This window comes from Opisthocomus hoazin, chromosome Z (assembly GCF_030867145.1).
Source record: "Opisthocomus hoazin isolate bOpiHoa1 chromosome Z, bOpiHoa1.hap1, whole genome shotgun sequence".
In the NCBI taxonomy this organism is placed as follows: domain Eukaryota; kingdom Metazoa; phylum Chordata; class Aves; order Opisthocomiformes; family Opisthocomidae; genus Opisthocomus; species Opisthocomus hoazin.
In genome coordinates, this window is record NC_134454.1 from 7,731,480 (window position 1) to 7,755,956 (window position 24,477).

General features: G+C 40.3%; 1 protein-coding gene across 5 annotated transcripts in view; it reads left to right on the forward strand.

Annotated features, from left to right (window-relative positions):
• The window catches only part of RFX3 (regulatory factor X3), a 147,001-nt gene that overhangs the window by 50,931 nt on the left and 71,593 nt on the right, over positions 1–24,477 (forward strand). For all 5 annotated transcript variants that reach the window (XM_075410679.1, XM_075410677.1, XM_075410678.1 and 2 more), the window contains exon 2: positions 18,941–19,065. In XM_075410679.1, coding sequence (XP_075266794.1) covers positions 18,949–19,065 — 117 coding nt within the window. In that variant the 5' untranslated portion in view covers positions 18,941–18,948. The remainder of the gene's footprint in view (positions 1–18,940; positions 19,066–24,477) is intronic.

Genomic DNA, 24,477 nt, shown 5'->3' on the forward strand with positions numbered 1-24,477 from the left:
GGAGGATGTGAGTAGAGATGGGAAGAGAAAGAAGAGAAAAACATTATTGTAAGTATCACAAAACTTGGGTAAGGATATTATTGTGGTGTCCTCTTATTCTAAGAAATGCACCGTGTCTTCCCTGGTAAATAACAAAGGGAATAAAGTTTCATTAGTATTTTGTTAATGTGTTTTCTTGCAGTGTGTGATAAGTGTGCAGTTCATCCTAGTGTTCTAGATTTGTGTAGTTTACACCTCACAAGGATATTTCTGTTTTGCCTGAAGTGCTTGAATACGATGACTGAAAAAGTAGCAAATGTGACTGGCTGCTTCTTTGATTAATAAGCAGCCCTGACATTTCAAATGTGAATAAACCATTTAGATTTTACTTATTTTCAAACATTCATTATGAAAATAGAATGGATACAACAGGAACTAGAGCATGAATCTGTCCATTTTTGAACTTGTGTATTGTCACTGAGCTTATTTTATACTTGGTATCAGCTGAACTACATATCTTACTCCTGCTTTGTCAAAGCAATTGAGGTATTTGTGTCGTTATCTTGATTCGCCAAAAATGGAGAATCACTTGGGAATATACTAGATTCTGACATTTTAACTGACTGTAAATATTTTAATTATGGTTGCAGAGTTCTATGTGTTTTTGTTTTTTTTCTTGGAATAGAAAAGGGAATTCTGTTTGCTTGATATTATCATAATACAGGGAACTTTTTAGTTTTTCACTTGGAAAATGAGAGCGAAGACAAAATAAGTATTTGGTCTGGGGGAAGTGTGGTTTGCTTTAGAATAACATGATGCAATGTAGCAAATCAATGTTGACTCACTTAAGCTGAAAATAAATCTTACAGTAGCTTGGCACTTTATACTACTTTGTAGTAGAAACTTGAATCACAATCCACAGAATTAAAGGAAAGCTGTTCTTCACCAGAAATAAAAATTGAGCACTTTTCTAGGCATGATGTAGTCAGTGTGCTACCTGTCAATTGATCTCAGATTTTAAATGTAGATACAGTAGCTTCATTGGCATATATGCTGTGAGCAGTAACACTTCAGCAAACTTGTTCAAAACACTTTTTAAAGTAATCCCACTAATTATGTGGGATGTGACAGACAGTTTTGCAGTCAAGGAAACTCCTCCTGTAGTGACTGATAGTTTCTGCATGCTTTATTGAACCTAGTAGAACTGCCTGTAGTGCTTATTTCTCTGTATACTAAAGGAGTGAACAGTTGAGAACAGTTGGGGCTTTTAGCTCTTTATGTTACAGTTGTCCCCCCAAAGTTACAAAAAAAAATCCATATTGATTTCTGTTGCAGGTGAAGAACTATTTGCTATCTCTAGGAAAGGAAAGTAGTTTGCTCTCCAAAATAGGGGTGAAATTGGAGACTTGGAATACTAGCTCTGTAACAGTAAAACTATTTTTTTGTACTGCAAGTCCACATGCATTCGTTTTTACAGTGCAAGTTCCAAATGTTGGCATCAGGCTGTTTGCTCTCTTCTGTGTGAAAAGATATCAGCATCATAGTCATTTTTGGGAAGTAAGGAAGACTCAAAATAAGGGATTGAGCCTTCTCATGGAACAAAAGCTGTGAGAACATTTGCAGTAGGAATCAAACAGTTGTTTTCAGCAAGGACAGCAGGCCTGCTGCTGTAATGCTGCAAGTTTCTGCACAGTGAAAGAACAAAAAATTCTTGTGTCTCCCTTAGCTGGAGATGGGAAGGTATCATGCTATAATCCAAGCAAGGTAAATGAAAATTTAGTGGATGGTGAGCTTCCTTATTAATAAGGCAAAGTTACATGAACTGGGAAGTATACTAAGCTATTTCTTACAGCTTACCAACTGTTCTTTAACTAGTTTTTATTATTTCCACCTGTCTTATGGCGGAGAAATTTGAGACATCTTTATGTTTGTATCTAAGAGCTTTTTTTTATTTTTTGTTTATGAAGGTGATGTACAGATCCAAACTCACTTTTTATTGGAATTTTTCTTGCCTTAAAAAGTTCTATCTTTTTCTTCTTACATGTAGTGTTTCAAACTTAATCTTCCAGTCTACTTGCATCATTTTTGTGCCCCACTATTATTTTGTGTACAACCACAGTGCATCAGATGCAGACAAACTGTTTTCACTCTTAAAGCCCAGCAGAATCTGAAACCAAACTGTCGGTAACTTCTCCTAGTGTAATTTTGAGCACATTCTCTCCTTAAACAATCTTATTAACTGCTGCAGCTACTTAGTAACTGTTTTTTGACTTCTTAAGTGTAAGTGAAGCTATCTATAACAAACTAAAACATTCCAGATTTTCTGATAAAACCTCTACTTTTTTTGATGCCTAGAAAATAACAAGCATCAGAGTGGCTAGTGAAATAAATGAAGTTATAGAAAGCATGTTGTTAGCATTTTTTAGGTCCGATTAAGAAACCCAGGTGCTCTGCTTAAGTGTCTATGCTGTTTTCGATCAAGGTCTAGGTTGTTTTAGCAAAATTACTGCATTACTGAGGTATTTGAGAATTGGAGTCACTGTGCAATGTGTTTTGGTTTCGGCTGCCGCCGGCAACAGAAGCGCCACGCGGCCGCCCCTCCCCCCGCTGCAGTGCGGAGGAGAATGGAAAGAACCAGGCAGAAACTGGTGGGTCGGGATAAGGGCAGTTTAACAGAACAGCAAACAGAGGGAACAGGAACAACAACGGCACAAATAAGGAGAAAACACGACAAAAACAGACCCGCTCTCTCGGACCGCACCGGCGCCGCACACTCCCGAGCCGCGAGTGAGTTCATAGGAGAAGAGCAATTTACATGTGCACCTTCAGGAAACTGTATATATGTAGATTTCTCAAGGCTGAACAAATGTTTCCTCCCACATCAGATATTCTTGGCCCCTGACCATCTTGGTGACCCTCAGCTAGACTTAAATACATAATTTATTTTTTTTCCTGGGGAGTCCAAAACTGGACAGAGGATTCCAGAAGCGTTCTCAAGTGTGGAACTGAGGCACTTGCTGGTTACACTTTTCCTAATAGAGTCAAGGCTCCTCTTGGTCTTCTTTGCTGCAAGGATATTTCTATCTTTTAACTTCCTATTTGCTTTACAGAGTGCTAGTTATGTCTAAGTACTTAGTAGTTTTTAACATGTTAACATTTAACAGATGTTACAATGAGGTTGTTTAGGGAGGTCAGAAAGACTTCATTGTGTATGTGTTTCAGTGAAGCAAGTTAATGCCATGCATAATTACAACTATCAGCACAAATAGAGCATATGAGAGTCTTTTTTTCCTATGATTTTCGTTAGAATAGACAGCACATAATATGCTGAGACTTTAAATTTCACAGAAATACATTAATAGATATTCCACTGTCAATTCATTAAACAGTTCAGTCCTTGCAAATTCGCTTTGCAATATAAAATAAAGCTTGTGAAGTATCTAGAGAGACAAATGTTCTACTATAGTAAATGCTCTCAAGACAGCGACAAATGTTCTACTATAGCAAATGCGGTCAAGGCAGGAACAGCCTTAAGTAGTGTTAAGAAGAGAGGGACGCTGTCCATTGATACATGAAGTAAATCAGATTATGGCTTAAAAACATACTTACCACGAGGCTTGTAAGAAGTCCTAAGCTAACAATTTGTGGTCGGTTTAGGACCTGAAGTTATTAAAAATGCTAATTTTAAAAAATTCCTCTGTTGTAAGTTTCATACTTCCGGGTTCCAGACCTTCATGTGAATTATTTGATCAGCCCTTTACACCAGGAAATTTCTGTTTCCTTCAAATAGTTCAGAAAATGCTTTTCAGTTATGGTGATTCAGAGGATACACCTACAAGATACAGCACAGACAGAGATGTGCATGCTGTGCCAGTGTTCAGGGGTGACTGCAGCTCCAAGGTGGAGTTAAATTACTCTGGTACCAAGGAGGAATTCACATGCCCTACCCAGAGCATTCCAGGTAATACGTGTCTGAATGTGATCAGTATCGACGCTTTGCACTTAAGTGATTTCAATTCACAAAACTTTGGCTCATTCTGTACCTCATCCAAGGTAATTTCTACCTTGTGCTTTTCATTGTTTTTAGGCAGTCTTCTGAGCAGAATGCACTTCTACCTTTTGGAATATTTTTTAAGTGTTATGTAACTTTAACTTTCTTTTCTTTTTTTAATACGCTCTTTCAGCAGAAACGTAAGCAAGGGTAAGTTATTATATAAGGGTAGGTGGTTAGGAGGAAGGTATAGGGATAAGCAAAGCTTGTTTGGCTAGACAGCTGCCAGGTGCAGAATGACGGAAGATGTAGGTGAGTATGATGAAGTTCCATCTGGATACAACTATGTGTCCTTGTCCCCCTCCACACTCCCCCGCCTGTTGACATTGTAAGTCTGTTTTAGTTGCATTGTAGTTCAGAATTATCTTGCATTTCCAGTGCTTTCCTCTCTGTTTTGCAGTGAGTTGGCACTGTACCAAGCCAGATTTCCAGGTGCAGCTATGGTGTGAATTGTTGCAGCTATTGTTGCTGGGTAATTGGGGACTGCCGAATCTCCAAATTTCGGGCAACCATTTATTTATATTCAAACTACTAGCCAATTAGTCTGTTAAAAGGTGAGAACCAAGCATTAATCAAATAACATTAGTTAAGCCAGAGGTTTACAGTATCTTAAGTCTGATGGTTATTTCTGACTCTGATGGCCATAGCCTTTGACAGTTCTTAGTCTCTGAGGTCAAGATGACCAGGCTTATGAGCTTTTTGACACAGACAGCTGCAATGAAACTGGGTACTTTTTCCTTGGGCTCCGCCGGGTGTCACTGGCACTTAAACACTTCTCTGTGGGCCAAGAACTGTCTGGTCCAAAGGCAACCTCATGGGTGTTGGTCCGCTCTGGTTGCTTCAGAGGGATGTTACCTGTTTGCACACTGCTTTCCAGTCATCTGTTTCTTTCAAACAGTTGCAGACTACGCCAAGCAAGCGAAAATGACAAAATACTGCACTTCCTATTCTAATTCAGACAGTCTTTTTAGGTGTCTAGGTGCAAGACAAACAAGAATTTTTAGTTTTTCTGTTTTGAAGAAAGCAGCATTATGTCTGGGAGTGGGAATAAAAAGGTGTGTTTACAAATAGGCCTGCACTCTACAGGGATGGAAAACTCCAGTGAAAAATGCATCCAATCTCTCCATCTTTAGCAGGGTAGAGTAACTAACTTACCTGCTGACCCACATGACATACATCCTTCTCTTGCAAAATAACATCGCAGATTGAGGAAGATAAGAATGGGAGAAACAAGTGAAATTTTATCCAGTCCATTCATTCTTTATGCAGATTACATGTAGTTATCCCTGCAGTAAGCCTACAGATATTGAAGTTGTAAGCGTATTTACATATCTCCTGGTTCAACAGGGAAAGCATTTGCTTTAGCTTGCTAGTTTGTTTCAAGACAATGTTTTTTTACTGTTACGAGTGTTATTGCATTCTTATTGAAATCTCCTTCCTTGATATTTCCATAGATGAAAGACAACTAACTTCTGGGTTCAGTGGCTGAATGGATTTTTCATAATTCTTCATCATTTCTGTTACATGTTTTCCGGACCCTAACCCTGATTGTTTAGAACATTCTTCTCTACATATCTTCCAGTGTGTGAACAGCGTTTTTAACTAAGATTCTCAAATCTCAGAGCCGTGTTCTGTATCATGGCAAGGTGGGAAAAAGAGTATCATGTAGTAGAAACAGTAGCAGTGGATAGTAAGTGTCAAAAAGCTGGTATAAGACTGTCATAAAACGCGATACTTTTTTTTCTTTAAGCACTCCTATTTGACATAGACATATTAGTAAAATTTTCTAGCATAGACTTAGTTTTATTGGTTGCTACTAACTACAGAAACAGTAATTTTTTAAAGAATGTAAAATTTCCATTGTGCTGTAATGCAGCTCTTCCAGCAAAGATGGCAAAAATGGGAATATAGAATTTCGCTTACTTTGAAGGTTACTGTGGTGTAGCCCCGGCTGGCAACAAAGCACCACGTGGCCTCTCTATCACCCCTCCGCCCAGTGGGGTGGGGAGGAGAATGGGAAGAAGGCGGCAGAACTCATGGGTCGGAATAAGGACAGTTTTAACGGAACAGCAAAGGAAGCAAAGAGTAAGAACCCTTTTTGCACCTTGTGAGGAAATGGCTAAGTGAAGTATTTGGAAGATGTCATTGTGTATTACTAATTTCATAACTTCTAAGCACGTAGTGTTAGGTGGCCATTAGGGGTAATCACAGTATAAGTAACAAATAATAATAATGGCAGTTTATTTAATAACTCATAGTATATCTGCAGGTTGGTTATGACATGCACTAAAGCCGAACTAACTCTTTTCAGTGTTGTCCAGTGACAGGACAAGAGGCAGTGACCTCAAACTGAAACACAGGAGGTTCCCTCTGAACATCAGCAAAAACATTTTTTACTGTGACAGTGACCAAGGATGGGCGCAGATTGTCCAGAGAGGTTGTGGAGTCTCAGTTCTTGGCTGTATTCAGAAGCCATCTGGACATGGTCCTGGGCAGAAGGCTTTAGGTGGCCCTGCTTGGGCAGGTCCCTTCCAACCTCTGGGGCCATGCTGTGATTCAGTGAAGGTAACACAGGAAGTATCACAAACAGAAAATTTGTGACACAAAGGTAACACACAGATAACAGAAACTATTTCCTATAAATATTACTCATTCTATTAGTAATGTAGATGTCTCCAGCTACAATATTTTGACTTTTTGTTTTGATCTATGGAGTGGTGATAACAAATACTACCTCCATTTTCACATCGATTTTTCTCCCTTTGTTTCAGTAGTATCAGGTTCACACTCATTTTTTTGATGAAAGGACTGCAGCACAATATTGTATTAGGGGAAAAACAAAAAAACCCAGAACTCACCTCTGAAGCAAAATCTAAATCTACATTCGGAACTGCGTAATTGATGCAGAAGTGACAGAAACTGTTTTATATAGGTGGTGCTCCTGCATTCGCATTCTTCCTCAGAAAGTCCTGACTATTAGACAAAGTGCCTCGAGTGGTGTTCGTCAGTGTTGAGGTATTATATTATGTCCTGTTCCCACTCTGCCCTGGACCAACAGGAAAAACCAAGGATGAAATTTCATAAAACTACACATTACTGTGAAGTGTTTTGAAAGGTGTGAAGAAGTAGCATTGTACACGTTAGATTTTATAGTTAATTATGCTAATATCAGTGCTGCAGCAGAGTAATATCTTGGCTCAAGCTAGAAATTCCGTTTGATATTGTAACTAGCATTCCGCAGAGTGGTGTTTTTAGGAGATCGTGAACATGCTTATCCCAGCCCATTAAAGTTATGTTGATATGTTCAAGGCAGGTGCTTCAGTATAGAGAAAGTACCCCAATACCATTCAAGGGTAGATAACAATTGACTAACTGTGACTTAAAAGCCATACTATATTTGACTTTGCAATGTGAATTTTAACTTAGAAAACACACTAAACTTACAGAAATGTTCTGTAATTTCTTCAGTACTTTTATGAAAACTTGTTTCTGGTTAAACACAACAAAGTATCCATCCCACAAGGATGAAAAGTGATTTTCATCCTAGTGAAGATTGATTCCTAGAAACACTTTCATTTCCAAAAGAAACAAACTATGAAGTCAGATAGCTTGTGTTGCTGCACTCCAGTCAAGGGAGCCATCCCACCAAATGTTTGTGATCCCAACAAGATTATAGCCCTGAAAATCCACACAGGTCTCAAATTCCTTGTGTTTATTCACCATGCTGTGTGTGAGCGCTTTGTACACCCCTTGATGTATGAGTGCTGCAGAGAGGTGCCCCAGTGCACTGATATCCCAGAGACAGTCTGGGTGGTTTCCTCATAAAGATGCCTTGCAACCACTTGCTTGCTCACATGCAAATACTTGAGGTGACCACGCTTAAGACATGTGGTTACATGTTCCCTTTCATTCACATCACCCCAGGCCCTTTGCTTGTGAATCCCGCTGGCCACTCCTTCACAGCGCTTCTGGTAACTCTTTTCCTCCCCACGTTGTTCCTGGTTTAAATCACTTCTTACGAGGTCAGCTGTCCTGTTGGCAAAGCTACCTTTGCCCCACTCAGTGAGGTGGATCCCATCTCTTCTAAGATGTTATCTTTAGAGAGGGTCCTATGGTCGTAGAAACCAAAGCCCTGTTGCCAGTGCCAGTTCCGCAACCAGTTATTGACAGACAGTGCCAGTACCGCCCTCTTCGCGTTGTTTCACCCAGGATGAAGACAACATCACCTGGGCTTTTCCACTCACAGAATCTCCAGTGGACAAACTAATGCCTTAGAATACCATAAATATAATCGATGACTTGCTGGTTTTATTTCTTGAAACAGTTGTACTTGCTAGTCTTGTCACAACAAAAACTCTTCATAAGTTTTATTTTGTCCTGTGGTTTGTGAATGTAATCTTGTTGCTGATGTGTATTGATGTGGAGGGCTGATGTGTAATATTGATATATTGTCCACCAAGAGTAAAGACAATTTTGAAGTTTCTGCAGGTAAAATTAGTATCACAGAATCACAGAATGGTAGGGGTTGGAAGGGACCTCTGTGGGTCATCTAGTCCAACCCTCCTGCCGAAGCAGGGTCATCTACAGTAGGTTGTAGAGGACCTTGTCCAGGCGGGTCTTGAATATCTCCAGAGAAGGAGACTCCACAACCTCCCTGGGCAGCCTGGGCCAGGGCTCCGTCACCCTCGGAGGGAAGAAGTTCCTCCTCATGTTCAGACGGAACTTCCTGTGCCTCAGTTTGTGCCCGTTGCCCCTTGTCCTGTCGCTGGGCACCACTGAAAAGAATTTGGCCCCATCCTCCTGACACCCACCCTTCAGATATTTGTAAGCATTTATTAGGTCCCCTCGCAGCCTTCTCTTCTTCAGGCTGAACAAGCCCAGCTCCCTCAGCCTCTCCTCGTAGGAGAGATGTTCCAGTCCCCTCATCATCCTCGTAGCCCTCCGCTGGACTCTCTCCAGTAGCGCTTCATCTTAGTAAGCAGATCGAAGTGAGGGAGTCATGAAGTAGTCATTCAGCCTGAGCATCAGTGTACGGTCTGTGATCTACTGGAAATACGGAATTTCATTATGACAGTTGCTGACCTGTGTGGTTCTTAGGTACTTAATAATCTGATTGTCAAGACATTGCTTTTTGATCTTATGAACTTTCTTTGAAGGAGCTGCCAAGAGTTAACACTTGCATTGTTCCCTTCCAGTGTGTATCTCTCTGTACTTCCTTCTGCTGTTATTCTCCCATTGTAGGATTTTGCTACTGGAAGTTACATGTGAAACAAGAGAATCAGCTTATATACTTCATTCTGTGCTGTTCAGTCAACTATTATTCCTCACACAAATCCATGAAAAGCTGAAAAAAGAGTAATGAAATTCATGCTGTTAACTGAAGTATTTAGCAACTAGTCCTTATATCAGCAGAGTCCAGCTGCTGACTTTGGCAGAGGTGCGTGGGAGAGGACAAACAATCAAATAGCGTTTAGTAAGAAACTGTTGTTCTAACAAGAAAATACATTAGTATATTCTCCCCCCCGCCCCCCCGTGTGAATAGCATGTATAAACTGCCTTCTGCTTTACTGCTAACACATACAGATGGTTCCTTCAAATTCATAGCATCGCTTGTTTGAAGGCTTTTATTCATAAAATTTTTGTTTACACAAAAACTGAAAAGGAATACTTATCTAAAACTCTAGTGTATTATTGAAACTTGCTTCCATTTATACTGTTGTTCAGAAACAAAGCATTCTGTATTACTACTTGAAACTTGGTGTTCTGAAAAGTTTTCCTTTATTGAGAAACACATTATGTTGCCAGAAATTCTTAATGAGTATACTGGTGATTCATCTTTATAAATAGATAGGATCTTAAGATTAGCTTTTTATTCTGACCATTAAAAGCCTGCCATTACTGCATGTGATTACGAGATCTAGTTCACTTTAGCTTCTGTGATGTTCTATTTAGCCTTCTAGAGGAGAAAAAAGACATTTCCTGCTGCACTTGAAAGTAAATTACAGGCTTTTATTTTCTGTATTGAATTAAAGCCTGCTACATTATTTGATCTAGACAATAAAGCATATGTAGCCGAACAAAACTTTGCAAACTCTGGTAGCTTAAAGGACATAAATTAGTTCAGGGTGAAGTAGTCCAGGAACGAAATAAACAGTAATCGTTAATCTGACACATTTTGACAATCTCATTTGATAAGTAATTGATCAAGTTAGACTCTTAAACCATTCAATCTTGATGTCTAGAAAACAGAAAGATTCCAGCTGAGAATTTGAGTGTATTAAGAAATCTTTAGGGAACTTAACAGACAATGTGAAATTGCACAGAATATACAGGAAAGGGATTATTTTCAGTATAGTGGCTTTGCCTGAGGTCTGACCATTAGACTGAAGAAGTATGAATCTTGTCATATTCAGCAGCTGGGCTTGAGCAATATCTTTTTCCCCACTTGGAGGAATTAATTAGCCTTCTTTCAGAATGTGGCTTGTTTAGCTTACATTCACATGATGCAAGAAGCACTGGCTAGACAAAGCAAAACCATTAGCAAGCGGGTGTGTCCAACTGCTTAATTAGCCAGAATACAAAAGGTCTTTGTGGAACATTCATCTGTTGCTTATGATACACCTGACAGTCCCATTAGGCAAGGATGAGGTCTTTTCTGCTGTAATATGCAGTTCCTGTATTTTCATGCAGTATCAGTGAAAAATGGAGACACTTCATTTAGATTATAGAAATGTGTTTGTTGTAACTGCTCAGTGTTGATGCGATGTAAAAGAATTGCACTGACTGCCTCACTAACATAATGGTAGAAAAGCTTTCAGTGAACAGGAAGATGATAAAGGCTGACTGTCAAACATATTGTATGGCTTCTACAAGCAAAAATCTGTACTGTTTGGTGAGCTATAGTAAATAATTGCATTTAGGATAGAGACTTAGAGCAGAATGGAAGTGACTTAAACACTGTTGAATAAATTGCTATTAAGTCATTAGGCTTATTTCTGCTTAGGCAAAACCGATGGCAAAGTTTATACTCCACAACCATGCTTTAGCTATCTGAGTTCACTTGCTGATTAATCAGTCTATAGAGCAACCAGTTAACTTGTTTATCAGATTATTAATAAAAGTGTATTACAGTTCTGAAGTAGGAAAGCACATCAGATTGTATGTTTAAATACAGGTCTGTCAACAAATTGACAGTGTGGAGATAAAATAGACTCAGTCATCATAACACTTTAATCAAGAACAGGTGCGCAATTTACAGATTTCACAGCTTCACTGTCCTGTGGATGGGATGACATAGTCTGGAGTTCGGAAGGTCAGCGTAGCAGTGCCAGCTACATGGTGGGTAGGCTGGGCCATGGGGTCCTCTAGGGTCTCTCCAGTTCTCTCTGGGGTTCTCTCCCACCTAATGCTGAATTCTCTCTGATGTGTCCTGATATGTTGCTGGACATCGTCACTTCCAGGACTGGGCAGTGGTGTCTGAGACCGTATCTTAAGACAGTTCCCTCAAAGCTTGTTTGCAAAGCTTGCTGCAGGACCTCCTGGCAGGCCAACAGCGCTAGGTTGGAATCTGGCTTGATCTCCTGGCAGGCCAGCCAAATACAAACCAGACAAGTAATAAACAGCCCCCCGAAACCAGCTTTTGAAGGGAGGTGGAGGACGGGTACCTCGTGGAAAAAATTTCTAGACACCGACCCCCTCCCCGACCTGGTGGAGCCAGGACTGAGAAAGAACCACATAGAGAGGAGTGGGGGAACGTGGGGTATGTGCTGCTGCCTAGGGAACAATCTCCCCAAACACCTTATAAAAGACCATGTGACCAAAATGAAGAGGGGACCCCCACCACCGACGCACACAGGAACTACGGACCAACAGTACAACGCTGGATTCATGGTGGTGACTATCTCTTGCAACTCTGTCCCTAGGTTTCTTCCCTGTCTTTTCGTCTTCTTTCCTGTCACTGTTTCCTTGTGCCTTCATTTGAATAGTTGATCAGTAAACCTGTTTGACTGGTGACATTTGACTTCATTTGTGTCTTAATCTCACTCTGGGAATAACAACAAATCTCTACGGCTGGGGTTTTCTGGACCATAACATTTAATTGGCATTCTTGACTACCCCTGTTCAAGCATCCCTCAGGGCCTAATGGCAGACTGTCGGCTGTCACTGTCACTTGGCAGTCTGCTCATCTTAACATTTCTCTACAGTGACTGACAGCTGGTTTACAACCAAAGTATCCTCTGTTCCGATAATGAAGCTGCTCACTTTTTGTGAAGGCCTAATGCTAATGTCATCCAGGCACAATCCATGATAACTGCTGCAAGGAAATGAACACACTATGTTCCTTACTTACATGAGGGTACCTGGCTTTGGTTTCTTGAGCATCTTGAATTGCAGCTGTAGTGATCAAGTACTGCCTGAGATGTGACATAGCAATTAACAGATACATGGCAACACAGAACAGTCTCTCACCAGTCAAAACTGTGTTTGACTGTACTAGTATTCCTTCTCCCTTCCAGTGATTGACATGTTTGTACACTGTAACCATGAAAACAACATATAGTCAAGTAAAGCTAAAGGCTGATATAAAGTAATGCTTGTGAATTATTTTCAGCTGTTCACTTTTGCTTCCCATTAGAGTTGCAGTATCTTAAATGATCATTCGTTGGAATTGATGGCTTGAACTGGCCTGTTTAATAGTGCTGTAAAGTTGACTGGAAGTGCTTTTATAGCAGAGAGGTGATTTAGGAAGTCAGTGTTTAGCTTTTGATTTCCACTATACTGCCAGCTTGCCAATGTTTTTGTCTGGGCTACATATAAAAGTGAGTGCAGGCTTGCTCAGACAAGCTGGCTCTTTTTTTACTTCAATTGGGAAGGAAATTTCCAAGTCAAGGGTAATGGGCTGAGAAGAATGTACGGATGATTAATGAGTTAAGGGGATGGTATATCCTGAAGTGAGTAGACATATCCATAGGATTATTCTGATACATTTGAAAAATTTTAAATTCTTAATTAGTAGAACTGTTGTTTTGACTAAACAGGACTGTGTCTACACTACACATTGTTTTTATTCTTTTTATTTTTCAACATTGATGCATAAAACATTGCCTGATGACTTTTATGTATGATTGTGGAAAATAGCAGTTACAAAAGATCGTTTTCCAAGTAATTTCAATATAAAGAAAATTAACTTTTCTTAAATAATAGTTGGCTTTGCTTTCTTAATAGGAAGAATATTTAATTATTAAAATCTCTGACTTCATCAAGTGAAAGATCATTTACAAGTCAGTTAAATGTAGTTTGAACTTCATAGTTTTCTTTAAAAGCCAGTTTCCTTGCATTTCTTCCTTTGCAGTGACTTTGTGCTGCACAAGGACTGAGTAAAACATGAATTACTCAAATTTAGAAGATGATTAGAGTGTTTAAGTGTAAAACTGAAATACTCAACTCGTTAGTGTTCTGTTGAGAATGTTCTGTTGTCTATGTCATTTTTTTTGTTTTGGAAACCCCAGAAAATACTTGGTATCCCATTGTGCTGTGCTGTGACTCTCTTCAAAAGGTATAATAATCACTGCTATGGTTATTATTTCCATAGGTATGTTTAGGCGTATGCATATAAATTGCAAGTTCCCTTTTTGCCTTTGTTTGAGAAGAATAGTTTTCTTTATCTCTGACTCAGTTTATTTAAGTTCATATGTTACAGTGTGGATGAGGTTGGTCTAGTGCGCTAAGTATGTCTTACATGGTGCAATGTCTTGTTAGTTTATCTGCAGAAACATTAATATGATTGCAAATTGCCAGCTAAAGAAAATTTTATTTCTGCATGTTAATACTGGAAGTTAAATGTTCTTGTTAATTCTGGAATTAAGGGAAAAACTATTGGTTTTCATTTAGGATGGTCTGGTACTGCAATTGTGGCACTGATTTTAGCATCAAATAACTTTATTCTGGGTTTTATACAACATTTTGTGTAGGCAAAAAGAAGTATGAAATTTACTATTTTACAGTAAGCATAGAATCATAGAATTGTTTGGATCAGAAGGGACCTTTAAAGGTCATCTAGGCCAACCACCCTGCAGTGTGTAGGGACACCTTCAGCTAGATCAAGTTGTTTAGGGCACCGTCCAGCCTGACCTTGAATGTTCCCAGGGGTGGGGTGTGTACCACCTCTCTGCGCAACCTGTTCCAGTGTCTGACCACCCATATTGTAAAAAATATCCTACTTATATCTCATCTGAATCTACCCTCTTTTACTTTAAAACCATTACCCCTTGTCCTGTTGCTGCAGGCCCTACTGAAAAGTCTCTTCCCATCTTTATCATAAGCCCCTTTTAAGTACTGAAAGGCCTCAGTAAGGTCTCCCCGGAGCCTTCTCTCCTCCAGGCTGAACAGCCCCAACTCTCTCAGCCTTTCCACACAGCAGAGGTGCTCCAGCCCTCAGATCATTTTTGTGGCCCTCCTCTGGACAAGCTCCAACAGGTCCATGTCTTTCCTGTGCTGAGGGCTCCAGAGCTGGATGCAGGAGTCCAGGTGGGGTCTTACCAGAGCAGAGCAGAGACCCAGAATCACCTCCCTCGACCTGCTGGCCACGCTTGTTTTGATGCAGCCCAGGACATGGTTGGCCTTCTGGGCTATGAGTGCACATTGTTGGCTAATGTCCGGCTTTTCATCCACCAGTACCCCCAAGTCCTTCTCGACAGGGCTGCTCTCAGCCACTTCATCCCCAAGCCTGTATTGATACCCAAGGTTGCCCTGACCCAGGTACAGGACCCTGCACCTGGCCTTCTTAAGCCTCATGACATTCACACAAACTTGCTTCTCAAGCTTGTCCAGTTTCTTCTGAATGGCATCCCATCCTTCAGGCATGTCAACTGCACCACTCAGCTTGGTGTCATCTGCAGATTTGCTGAGGTTACACTCAATCCCGCTGTCTCTGTCATTGATGAAGATATGAAACAGTACTGGTCCCAATACAGACCCCTGAGGAAGAGCACGCGTCACTGATCTCCATCTGGACAACAGGCTGTTGCCCTCTACCCTCTGGCTGCGACCTTCTAATGAATTTCTTAGCCACCAAACAGTCCATCCATATCTATCCAACCTATATCTCTCCAATTTAGAGAGAAGGATGTTGTAGAGGACCGTGTCAAAGGCCTTACAGAAGTCCAGACAGATGACATCCATAGCTCTTCCCATGTCCACTGGTGTAGTCACTCCTTCATAGAAGGCCTGCATAGAAGCCTCACAGAGGTGAGGCTGACAGGCTGGTAGTTCCCAAGGTCCTCCTTTCTACTCTTTTTAAAAAAGAGTGCAGTGTTTCCCTTCTTCCAGCCATTGGGGACTTCATCTGACTGTTGTGATTTTTCAAATATGATGGAGAGTGACTTGGCAAGGACATCAGCCAGTTCCCTCAGGACTCTGGGATGCATCTCGTCAGGTCCCATGTATGTATGTATGTCCCATGTATCAGACTTATGTCTGTTCAGGTTCCTCAGGTGGTCACGACCCTGATCCGCTCTTACAGTGGGAGGGACCGTTGCTCCCCCAGTCCCCGTCTTGAGGTCCATCCACTTGAGAGGTGTGAGAAGAGAGGTTGCCAGTGAAGACTGAAGCAAAAAAGTTGTTGAGTACTTCAGCTTTCTCCTCGTCTGTAGTTACCAGTTCGCCAGTCGTGTTCATTAGGGAGGGTGCACTTTCTTTGACCTGACAAACCTATAACCTAGGCTGACATACCCATAGAAGCCCTTATTATTATTCTTTGCATCCCTTTGCCAAGTTCAGCTCCAGCTGCGCCTTGGCCTTCGTGCACAGCTGGGCAGCACTCTTCCCAAGGTACCTGTCCCTGCTTCCACTGCCTGTGCATTTCCTTCTTGCTCTTTGGTTTAACCAGCAAGTCTTAACTCTGCCATGGCAGTCTCTTGCCTTGCTTGCCCGACTTCTTACACCTGGGGACTATAAACTCTTGTATTCTGTGGAAAGTGTAATTAAAGATCTGCAGGCTCTGTTCTGCATCTTTGTCCCTGAAGACCATTTCCCAGGGAGTCCTACTGACTGACTCCTTGAAGAGCTGGAAGTTTGCTTTCCTAAAATTCAGGGTCCTGACTTTACTCTTTGCCTGACCCATATGCCTCAGGACTGTGTACTCCGCCAATGCATGATCACTGCAGCCGAGGCTGCCTCCAATCTTGGTATCACCAATTAGCTCACTTGTGTTGGTGACCAGCAGGTCCAGTATCACATCCCCACTGGTAGGCCTGTCCATTACCTGGCTTAAGAAGTTATCCTTAGTGCATTCTAGGAATCTCCTGGATTGCCTACAACTCGCTGTGCTACTTTTCCAGCAGATGTTGGGGTGGTTGAAATCCCCCAGTAGTACAAGAGACTGCGAGCATGCAGCCTCCTGGAGCTGGAGGAAGAAGGCTTCGTCAATAGCCTCCCCTTGATCAGGCTGCCTATAGTAGACACCAGCCACAAGGTTTGCTTTGTTGCCTTTGTCTCTAATTCTTACACATAAGCTTTCAGCCTGCTTGTGGCTATTTTTCAGAGACCGCTCTTCACACTCTAACCATTTCTTGGCACAGAGGCCAGCCCCTGCTTCCTCGCCTGTCCCTTCTGAACAGCCTGTAGCCATTGATAGCTGCGCTCCAGTCATTAGATTCATCCCACCAGGTTTCAGTCATGGCAGCTAGGTCGTAGATTTCTAGCAGCATGGTGTGGACATTTATCCTGTGGACATCCATTTTCGTTGGTAGGGTTTTTAGCATTTTGATGGTAATGTGTTAAGTTCTATTCCTTTTCTCTTTTCATTTTGTGTCCTGACTTTTGTCAGGAGTGCTGGAAAGAAGCAGAGGGGTCAGTCAATATGATAACTCTGAGAGTCTATTGATTAATCTCAAATAGGTTTGCTCAACAATTTATCACTCTCTATGAATATTTCAGAAGAAGCAATTAAATCTGTCAGGAGCCATAAGCATGATTCCATGGAGTTTAAACCAAGGATGGTTCCAATTAGCAAGGTCCTGCTTCTAACCCCTGCCCCCATCCCAAATTTGTGTAGCTCTTTCCTGATTTGCACGGACTATATTTGAATGCAAAGCGAGTCAGAGGTAGTTGGAGGGAGAAATGCAGCTTTAAACTAGCTTAAACTCCTGTGCCACCCAGCCTTAAAAGGAAGATCTGTTGTTGCAGCTGGTTCAGTTGTAAAACTAGGAGAACACTGAATTTTCTGAGAGGCTCTGGGTTTTTTTTGGTACAGTAATGAATTCTTCCATGTAGATATTGGTATGCCACTGAGTAGACACATTTATACATTTTTTTATTATGGTTTTGTCTAAAAGTATATAGAGTTTTTTGGGGGGGAGGTTGTTATTTGTTGGGGAGGGGTGGAGATGGGGATTAAAGTGTAATTTCTTCCCTGTCGGCCATCTGGGTCTGTTCAGTTAATGTAAAAAATCACCTGGACAGGACATTCTAGCTGTCTGTAGATTTTTTTCATGTAAGCCTCTTCTATTATGCATGATAATGCTATGCTCATTTTTAGTGACTTTGGTCCTCAGGTTGCCAGAGTGTTCTGTAGCTAGTATAGATTAATAGAGATTAAGGGCAGTAGAATTTTTGGATCACGGAACGTTTGTATTACAGACTAGTAATTTGTACTTGTTTACTCTACTTCTTCACAGAAGCATACAGTCTTCTGTTTTGACGGTACCAGGTGAAGAAGAACCTGCCTTATCTGGTTATTATTTTCACCAGTTAATCATCCACTTCCTGAAAGAAATTAAAAAAAAAAAAAAAAGAAGTCTAATTCCTGATTTGGAGTTAATTTTGATTTCTCGACCAGTCAATTGTATTGCCATTTCTGCTGTGCAAATTGAAGAATCTTATAGTTCCCCGTGTATGTTTCGTATGAAGGCATAAGTCATCCTTGGTTGTCTTTCTGATAAGTTTTCTTTGTAAGGCATTTTCCTTGATTCTCAAACCATTTCTGTATTTTATCCAGATTTGCTTTGTTCCCTTTAAATCATAGAATCATAGAAAGTTTTGGGTCGGAAGGGACCCCCAGAGGTCATCTAGTCCAACCCCCCCGCAGCCAGCAGGGACACCACTAACTAGATCAGGTTGCTCAGAGCCCTGTCCAACCTGGTCTTGAATGGTTCCAGGGATGGGGCCTCCACTACCTCTCTGGGCAACCCGTGCCAGTGTTTCACCACCCTCATTGTAAAGAATTTCTTCCTTATATCTAGCCTAAACCTACCCTGTTTTACTTTAAAACCATTACCCCTCGTCCTGTCACTGCTGTCTCTACTAAAATGTCAGGGCCTTGATCTTAGGCACTATTCTACTGCGTATGTATTTCTATATGGGTTTAGTATCAAAAAGTTTCTTCTCAGATTTTAACCACAGTAGTTTCATGAATACTTTCCACTGAAGATTATTTCAGTTGTTTTTTCACTGTGACTCATTAAATGCTTTTCAGAGTCTGCTCTCCAGATTATAGCCCTTCATTCTGTGGCCTGTTACAAGTTTAACTTTTAATTTGAATGTATAGAGTTTTTTAGTGTAATTCATTAAGCTGGAGAAAAAACAGTTTGGAATGATGACCAGTTATGTACAAGCTGAGAGAAGATTTGCTGCTGATTTTTCTGAGTTACTCCTATGGTGACAAAACTCAGAGAAGTAATGTATGTTTCTGTACGTGTAAATAAAAGATATTTTGAATATAAAAGATAAGTAAGATAAAAACCCATTTGTACTCATGTGTTAATAGGGGGAAAAACCTTTTGGCTAATACTAAGATTGGTATTATCTAATTTTGAGATTCAAATAGAGATGTGACATAAATCAGTGTGCTAACCCAAGTGACAAAAAAAATAATGCATTAACCTTTTAATTTTACTTCTTAATTTTATTCAGAGATCACGATGCAGACATCAGAGACTGGATCGGATACAGGTTCGACTGTGACTTTGCAGACATCCGTGGCTGGCCAGGCAGCAGTGCCCACACAGGTAGTACAGCAAGTGCCAGTTCAGCAGCAGGTAGGTGGCTGTTAGTTTTAGGAACACTAAAACAAAATTCGGGAAGGATAGTTCTTCACCGTGTAGTGGAGAACTTAGTTTTTGTACAAGGCTGCTAAATGAACTCTTTTGCTCTGTTTTTACCAATTTTATTTTGCTGCAATTAAAATAGCCAGAGAAAGACCATCTGTTTTCAGGATCTTTTCCTTAACTAGAGCATCTGATAAGCACCAGTGGTAGACATATATGATTCTAACTGTAGGTTATTACAGAATTCATGTAATAGCTCATAGAAATTTGCTTTAATTTATGTTACTCAGTGTTTACAATTTTTTTCCTTTAAATTGTGAAGAACGAAACTGTTATGAATATTATTGGCTGTATTATTTCTTCTTTCGTTTGAATGTCCAAGTAAGTGCAATACAAATGTAAAAATGAAAAGCACTGTCCTTTGCATCTCTAGGCTTGACTCCCTGCAGATCTTTGCACAATGCCATGAAAGTATTTGTGGTATAACAATAGCTAATTAGCGATGTGCATTTGCCAGGGAAGTAAGAAGGTTTTTGTAACAGGCAGCACAGTGCACACTTCTGTTACATGAGATGGTCACTTACCTATGCAGCACCCGCAAGCTTTGGAAGGAGTGGTGGCTGAAACAAATGGGAGGAGAAAAGGAAAAGTATGGAGATGGAAAACGGACTGAGTGTGAAAGCAATGACAGCTGTCCCAGACTTTTCTGGAATACACAGAAATCAGCAATACGTGTGACGTGTACTCTGAGTGACATCTGATGTTGTTTTTCATCAGAAACTGACTTCGCAGTTTCATAATCTCTGAGACTGGACCTGCTTTGTTAAATAGTGTTAATTTGTTTCAGTGCCAGTGGAGCACTTTTAAATTAAATTCTTCATCATTTGTTTAGTTTTAAAATTCAGTGTGGTGCATTTTTATGTGTGTGTTCCACAGTCTCATACGTTTCACTAACAAATTTTTCCTGATGTACAGACTCAGTTTATAATGCTTCATAGTTCCATTACTGTAGTTGCTGCTTGTACGCTCACATATCTTTTAGGATGCAAGCTTGTTTTTAAAAAAACTGTTTCAGAAAATCATTACATTTGGAATTATAAAATTTTATTTAAATGCTTGTCATTGTGTGTTTGCTCAGAGTTCACCACTCGTGACTCAAGAATTGTTTCAGATACTTCTCTCCGGAGTTCACACTGTTAAATAGCTTGCTGTCTCTTTACTTAAATGTTAAGACAGGCTTTTGAATATTGTGTTAGCTTTTAGTTGGAGCTTCCATGATGCTTGAACTTAGCTGACATTTATAGGAGATTTTGTCAGGTTAACCCTTTTGTAAACTGGGAGGAGTGGTGGATACACCAGCAGGCTGTGCTGCCATTCAGTGTGACCTGGACAGGCTGGAAAGCTGGGCAGAGAGGAACCTGATGAGGTTCAACAAGGGCAAGTGCAGGGTCCTGCACATGGGGAGGAACAGCCCCATGCATCAGTACAGGCTTGGGACAGACCTGCTGGAGAGCAGCTCTGTGGAGAGGGACCTGGGTGTCCTGGTGGACGACAGGTTAACCATGAGCCAGCAGTGTGCCCTGGCTGCCAAGAAGGCCAATGGGATCCTGGGATGCATTAAGAGGAGTGTGGCCAGCAGGTCAAGGGAGGTTCTCCTTCCCCTCTACACTGCCCTGGTGAGGCCTCATCTGAAGTACTCTGTCCAGTTCTGGGCTCCTCAGTTCAAGAAAGATGAAGAGCTACTGGAGAGAGTCCAGCGGAGGGCTACGAGGATGGTGAAGGGACTGGAACATCTCTCCTATGAGGAGAGGCTGAGGGAGCTGGGCTTGTTCAGCCCGAAGAAGAGAAGGCTGCGAGGGGACCTCATAAATGCTTACAAATATCTGAAGGGTGGGTGTCAGGAGGATGGGGCCAGACTCTTTTCAGTGGTGCCCAGTGACAGGACAAGGGGCAATGGGCACAAACTGAGGCACAGGAAGTTCCGTCTGAAGATGAGGAAGAACTTCTTCCCTCTGAGGGTGACGGAGCCCTGGAACAGGCTGCCCAGGGAGGCTGTGGAGTCTCCTTCTCTGGAGATATTCAAGACCCGCCTGGACGCAGTCCTGTGCAGCCTGCTGTAGGTGACCCTGCTTCGGCAGGGGGTTGGACTGGGTGACCCACAGAGGTCCCTTCCAACCCCTACCATTCTGTGAAATTCTGTGAAATTCTGTAAGGTTTGTGAAGTGCAAGAAATTAAATACAATCTGGACAGTCTGTGTGATTTTTATATTCTTTCATGTTAGCGGATGTTTAATAGATGTAGTTTGTGATTTGTTCTTTGCTATTCCCATATTTTAGTTTTTCAGAGAAAAGATGGAAATTTGGTAGGGCTACGTAATTGCTTGTTTTAATCAAATAGGATATACGTATGATGGTCTGATGCTAAGTACTGAATTTTAGCCATGTGAAGTACTGATTAGTGTGAAGGATCGAAGATTAGTAATAAGTTAGTGGCTTATAGGATTTTTTTATAGTATCGTAGTTCTAGTCATTGGATTGATTGAACTGTAAGGGCAGGATCTCCTGTGCATTTCTTTTCTATTTTTGTCACAAGCGAATGAAGAATGAGCAGGGCTTTGGTATTTACAAACTTTGCTTGTGCAAAATTTCTACCTTTCTGAAAACTTGTAAGATAGAATTGGCTCCTTATTTTCCCACAGAAATAATGGATTAATCTTTGTCACTGACTATCTCTATCTTTTCTGAAGTTATTCCAATCATCCTTTATTTATGTAATACTCATGGCAAAACACAGAAGCTCAGGACTACGTTTATTTTTTTCTTGCTTGATTATACCTTAATGAGGACAGGAAACTGATTTTTTTTTTTTTTAATTGCACTGTCTGACTATGTATAACTGTCCCTGATCAAAGTTACATACATCCCCTTTAGTACTGCTGCTTCTGAATATTCCCTTTCATTGAATATTCCATCATTATTTTGGATTATTTTTCCCTGTGGGGATGTCAGGTTGTATTTTTCCAGCTGACTCTTAGCACTGACTGTAGGAATCAGCATAATGTTTCAGAAAGGAAAGCTAAGGGATCACCCAGCCAAGGAAGGGGAGTTTCGTAAAATTTTTCCAGGGTTTGTAGATGCAACAAGAAAGTTGGGAAATCCAGTGCAGAAAGTATTTCAGTTGTTAAAACATGGTATGTGTAGGTGATTTGTGTAGAGACAGAGGATATGTTACAGAAGTTGATGTGTGATGAGGAGGAAAGGAAGAGTGAAGATGTGAATGTGGTATGCCAGGAGGAAATGTGTTGAAGAATGTAGGTGGGATAGGTAATTTCAACTGTAGGGTTAAAAAAAAACAACCAAACATTTAAACAATCACTGTGTCGAGGAAACTGTAGGTGTGATCTGCCTGGAGGAATTACTAGTGGATAGGTTGGATTTGCCTGAAGTTACTGTCACCATTATGTACATTTGATAGGAATGGGCAAATTTGCCTAAAGAAAATCAGGAGAAAGAGTTCTAATTTCATAAAGTCACTCTTGATGGCAGAGATAGGGCTTATTATTTCTGCATGTTCAAAGTTACTAATGTTGAAAGTTGAAGGGAAGGTTTTAGGTGCATAGTATGTAAGATCTGCTTTCATTTTTTTCTGTAATTTATAAGAGACTCCTTTATAATGTCAGCTGTATCCAAAATATGTGTTAATATTCACATTTGGATTAGATTCTCTTGTGAATATAATTCACGAAAACAATAGGGCACTTCTTAAATTTTGCTAAATTCAAAAATACTGTAATGTGTCTGTGTATATGCAACAACTTGGCATAAGCTGAGACTTCTGTGTTATCATGTTTACAGTAATTTATTAGTACTTTTTAGTGAATAATACCGCCTTAGATTAATTTGTTTTTAATTAATGTTAGTGGTGTATAGTATTTCATTTTTCCTAGTGATGTCTTTGTTTCCTGTATTTACATTTCTGTATGTACACCATACTTAAATGACATCTCATGAATGTATTGATTTGTGATTGTTTTCATGGCATCAGTGTTTTATTTATGCTCACAAAATATATGGTACCTTTCTGAAAATGAAACATTTTTGCCCTGAGGAAGAGCAAGCTGTTTAAGTGGAAGGGTGGACTAAGAGCCTTTTTCCTACAGTTGCGCCTGTACTGAAGCATCGTGTCTTTTAAGCAACGAGCGAAAGAGCAACTTTTGATATTTTCAGCTAAAAGAAATCCCTAATTCACCTGTAGCTGATATAAATATGGAGCTCATAAAAGCCTGCTGTGATGCTTCAAATATAGGAATAAAAAGGTAGCATTAATGAAAACTTGGCCTTCCACTCCGGTACAAGTGATACTGGTGGCAGCTGGTTTTGTGCAGCACAGCAGCTGTCGCTGTTGGGATGGGACAGAAGGTAGTGATGAGGGGACAAACACGTCCACATGTAAGCAAAAAGCAACAAGATGAAGACCAAGAAGCTGGAAGTGTAATTAAATTCCATTTTAAAAGCCTGAGGAATTTTCTTAGTCTTTTGTTTCGTCAGATACAGGGATTTTTTGCTAATTTATCATGGGTTTTTCAACGGGCGCTCTTTAGTACAGTGCAGTAAGCTTCTAAGGATTAAAAACTAACCTCACTTCGTAGTTTGTGTCATGCATTGTGGAAAAATTGCAGAAACAAAACTAAAACTACTCACGTAATCTATTTTATAGAAGTATATCCATGCATCAGAAGCCGAGAAAAGCATTTCTTCATGTTCACCATACACGATGGCCATTGCATTCACACAGAATTGTATCATTAACTGGAGATGCAGACTTCTGCTAATCAAAATTGTTCTTAATGCAAAATCATGTTTAGCATATGAAAAACATAATCATGAACTGACGTTAGCCATTATAAAAATATGGATGTGCTTAGAATATTACAACGTGTGCTATTTATATGTTGCTTGCCAAAAGTAATCCAGACAAATGAAGGCACAAAAATTATTTTTATCTCTGAGAACAGAAAGCGATGCACATCTAAGTCGTTTGCATAGGCACTATGGATAATTATATGTTCTTTTTCAAATGGAGTTTAAAAATCCTTATATATTTTGCCCATTGTTCTACTCTTTGCTTAGTAGTACTTTGAACATAAGCACTTTTCATTGGGAATCAATATTCTCTCATATATTTTGGTTTTATGCTTCAGTATAATTTCTGCATTTCAGTATGCTTTTATGCACTTTATTTTTGTTGACAAACTCTAATAGATGCAGTGTAACTTGGTCCCTCATTTGTTCCTCTGCGGCAGTATTATTAAGAATATAACTTATTTTCCTTTTTTTTCCTTCAACTAGTAATTATAATAACACATGTACATTGAAGTAAGTTTTCATTTGCCTCTTGTTCTC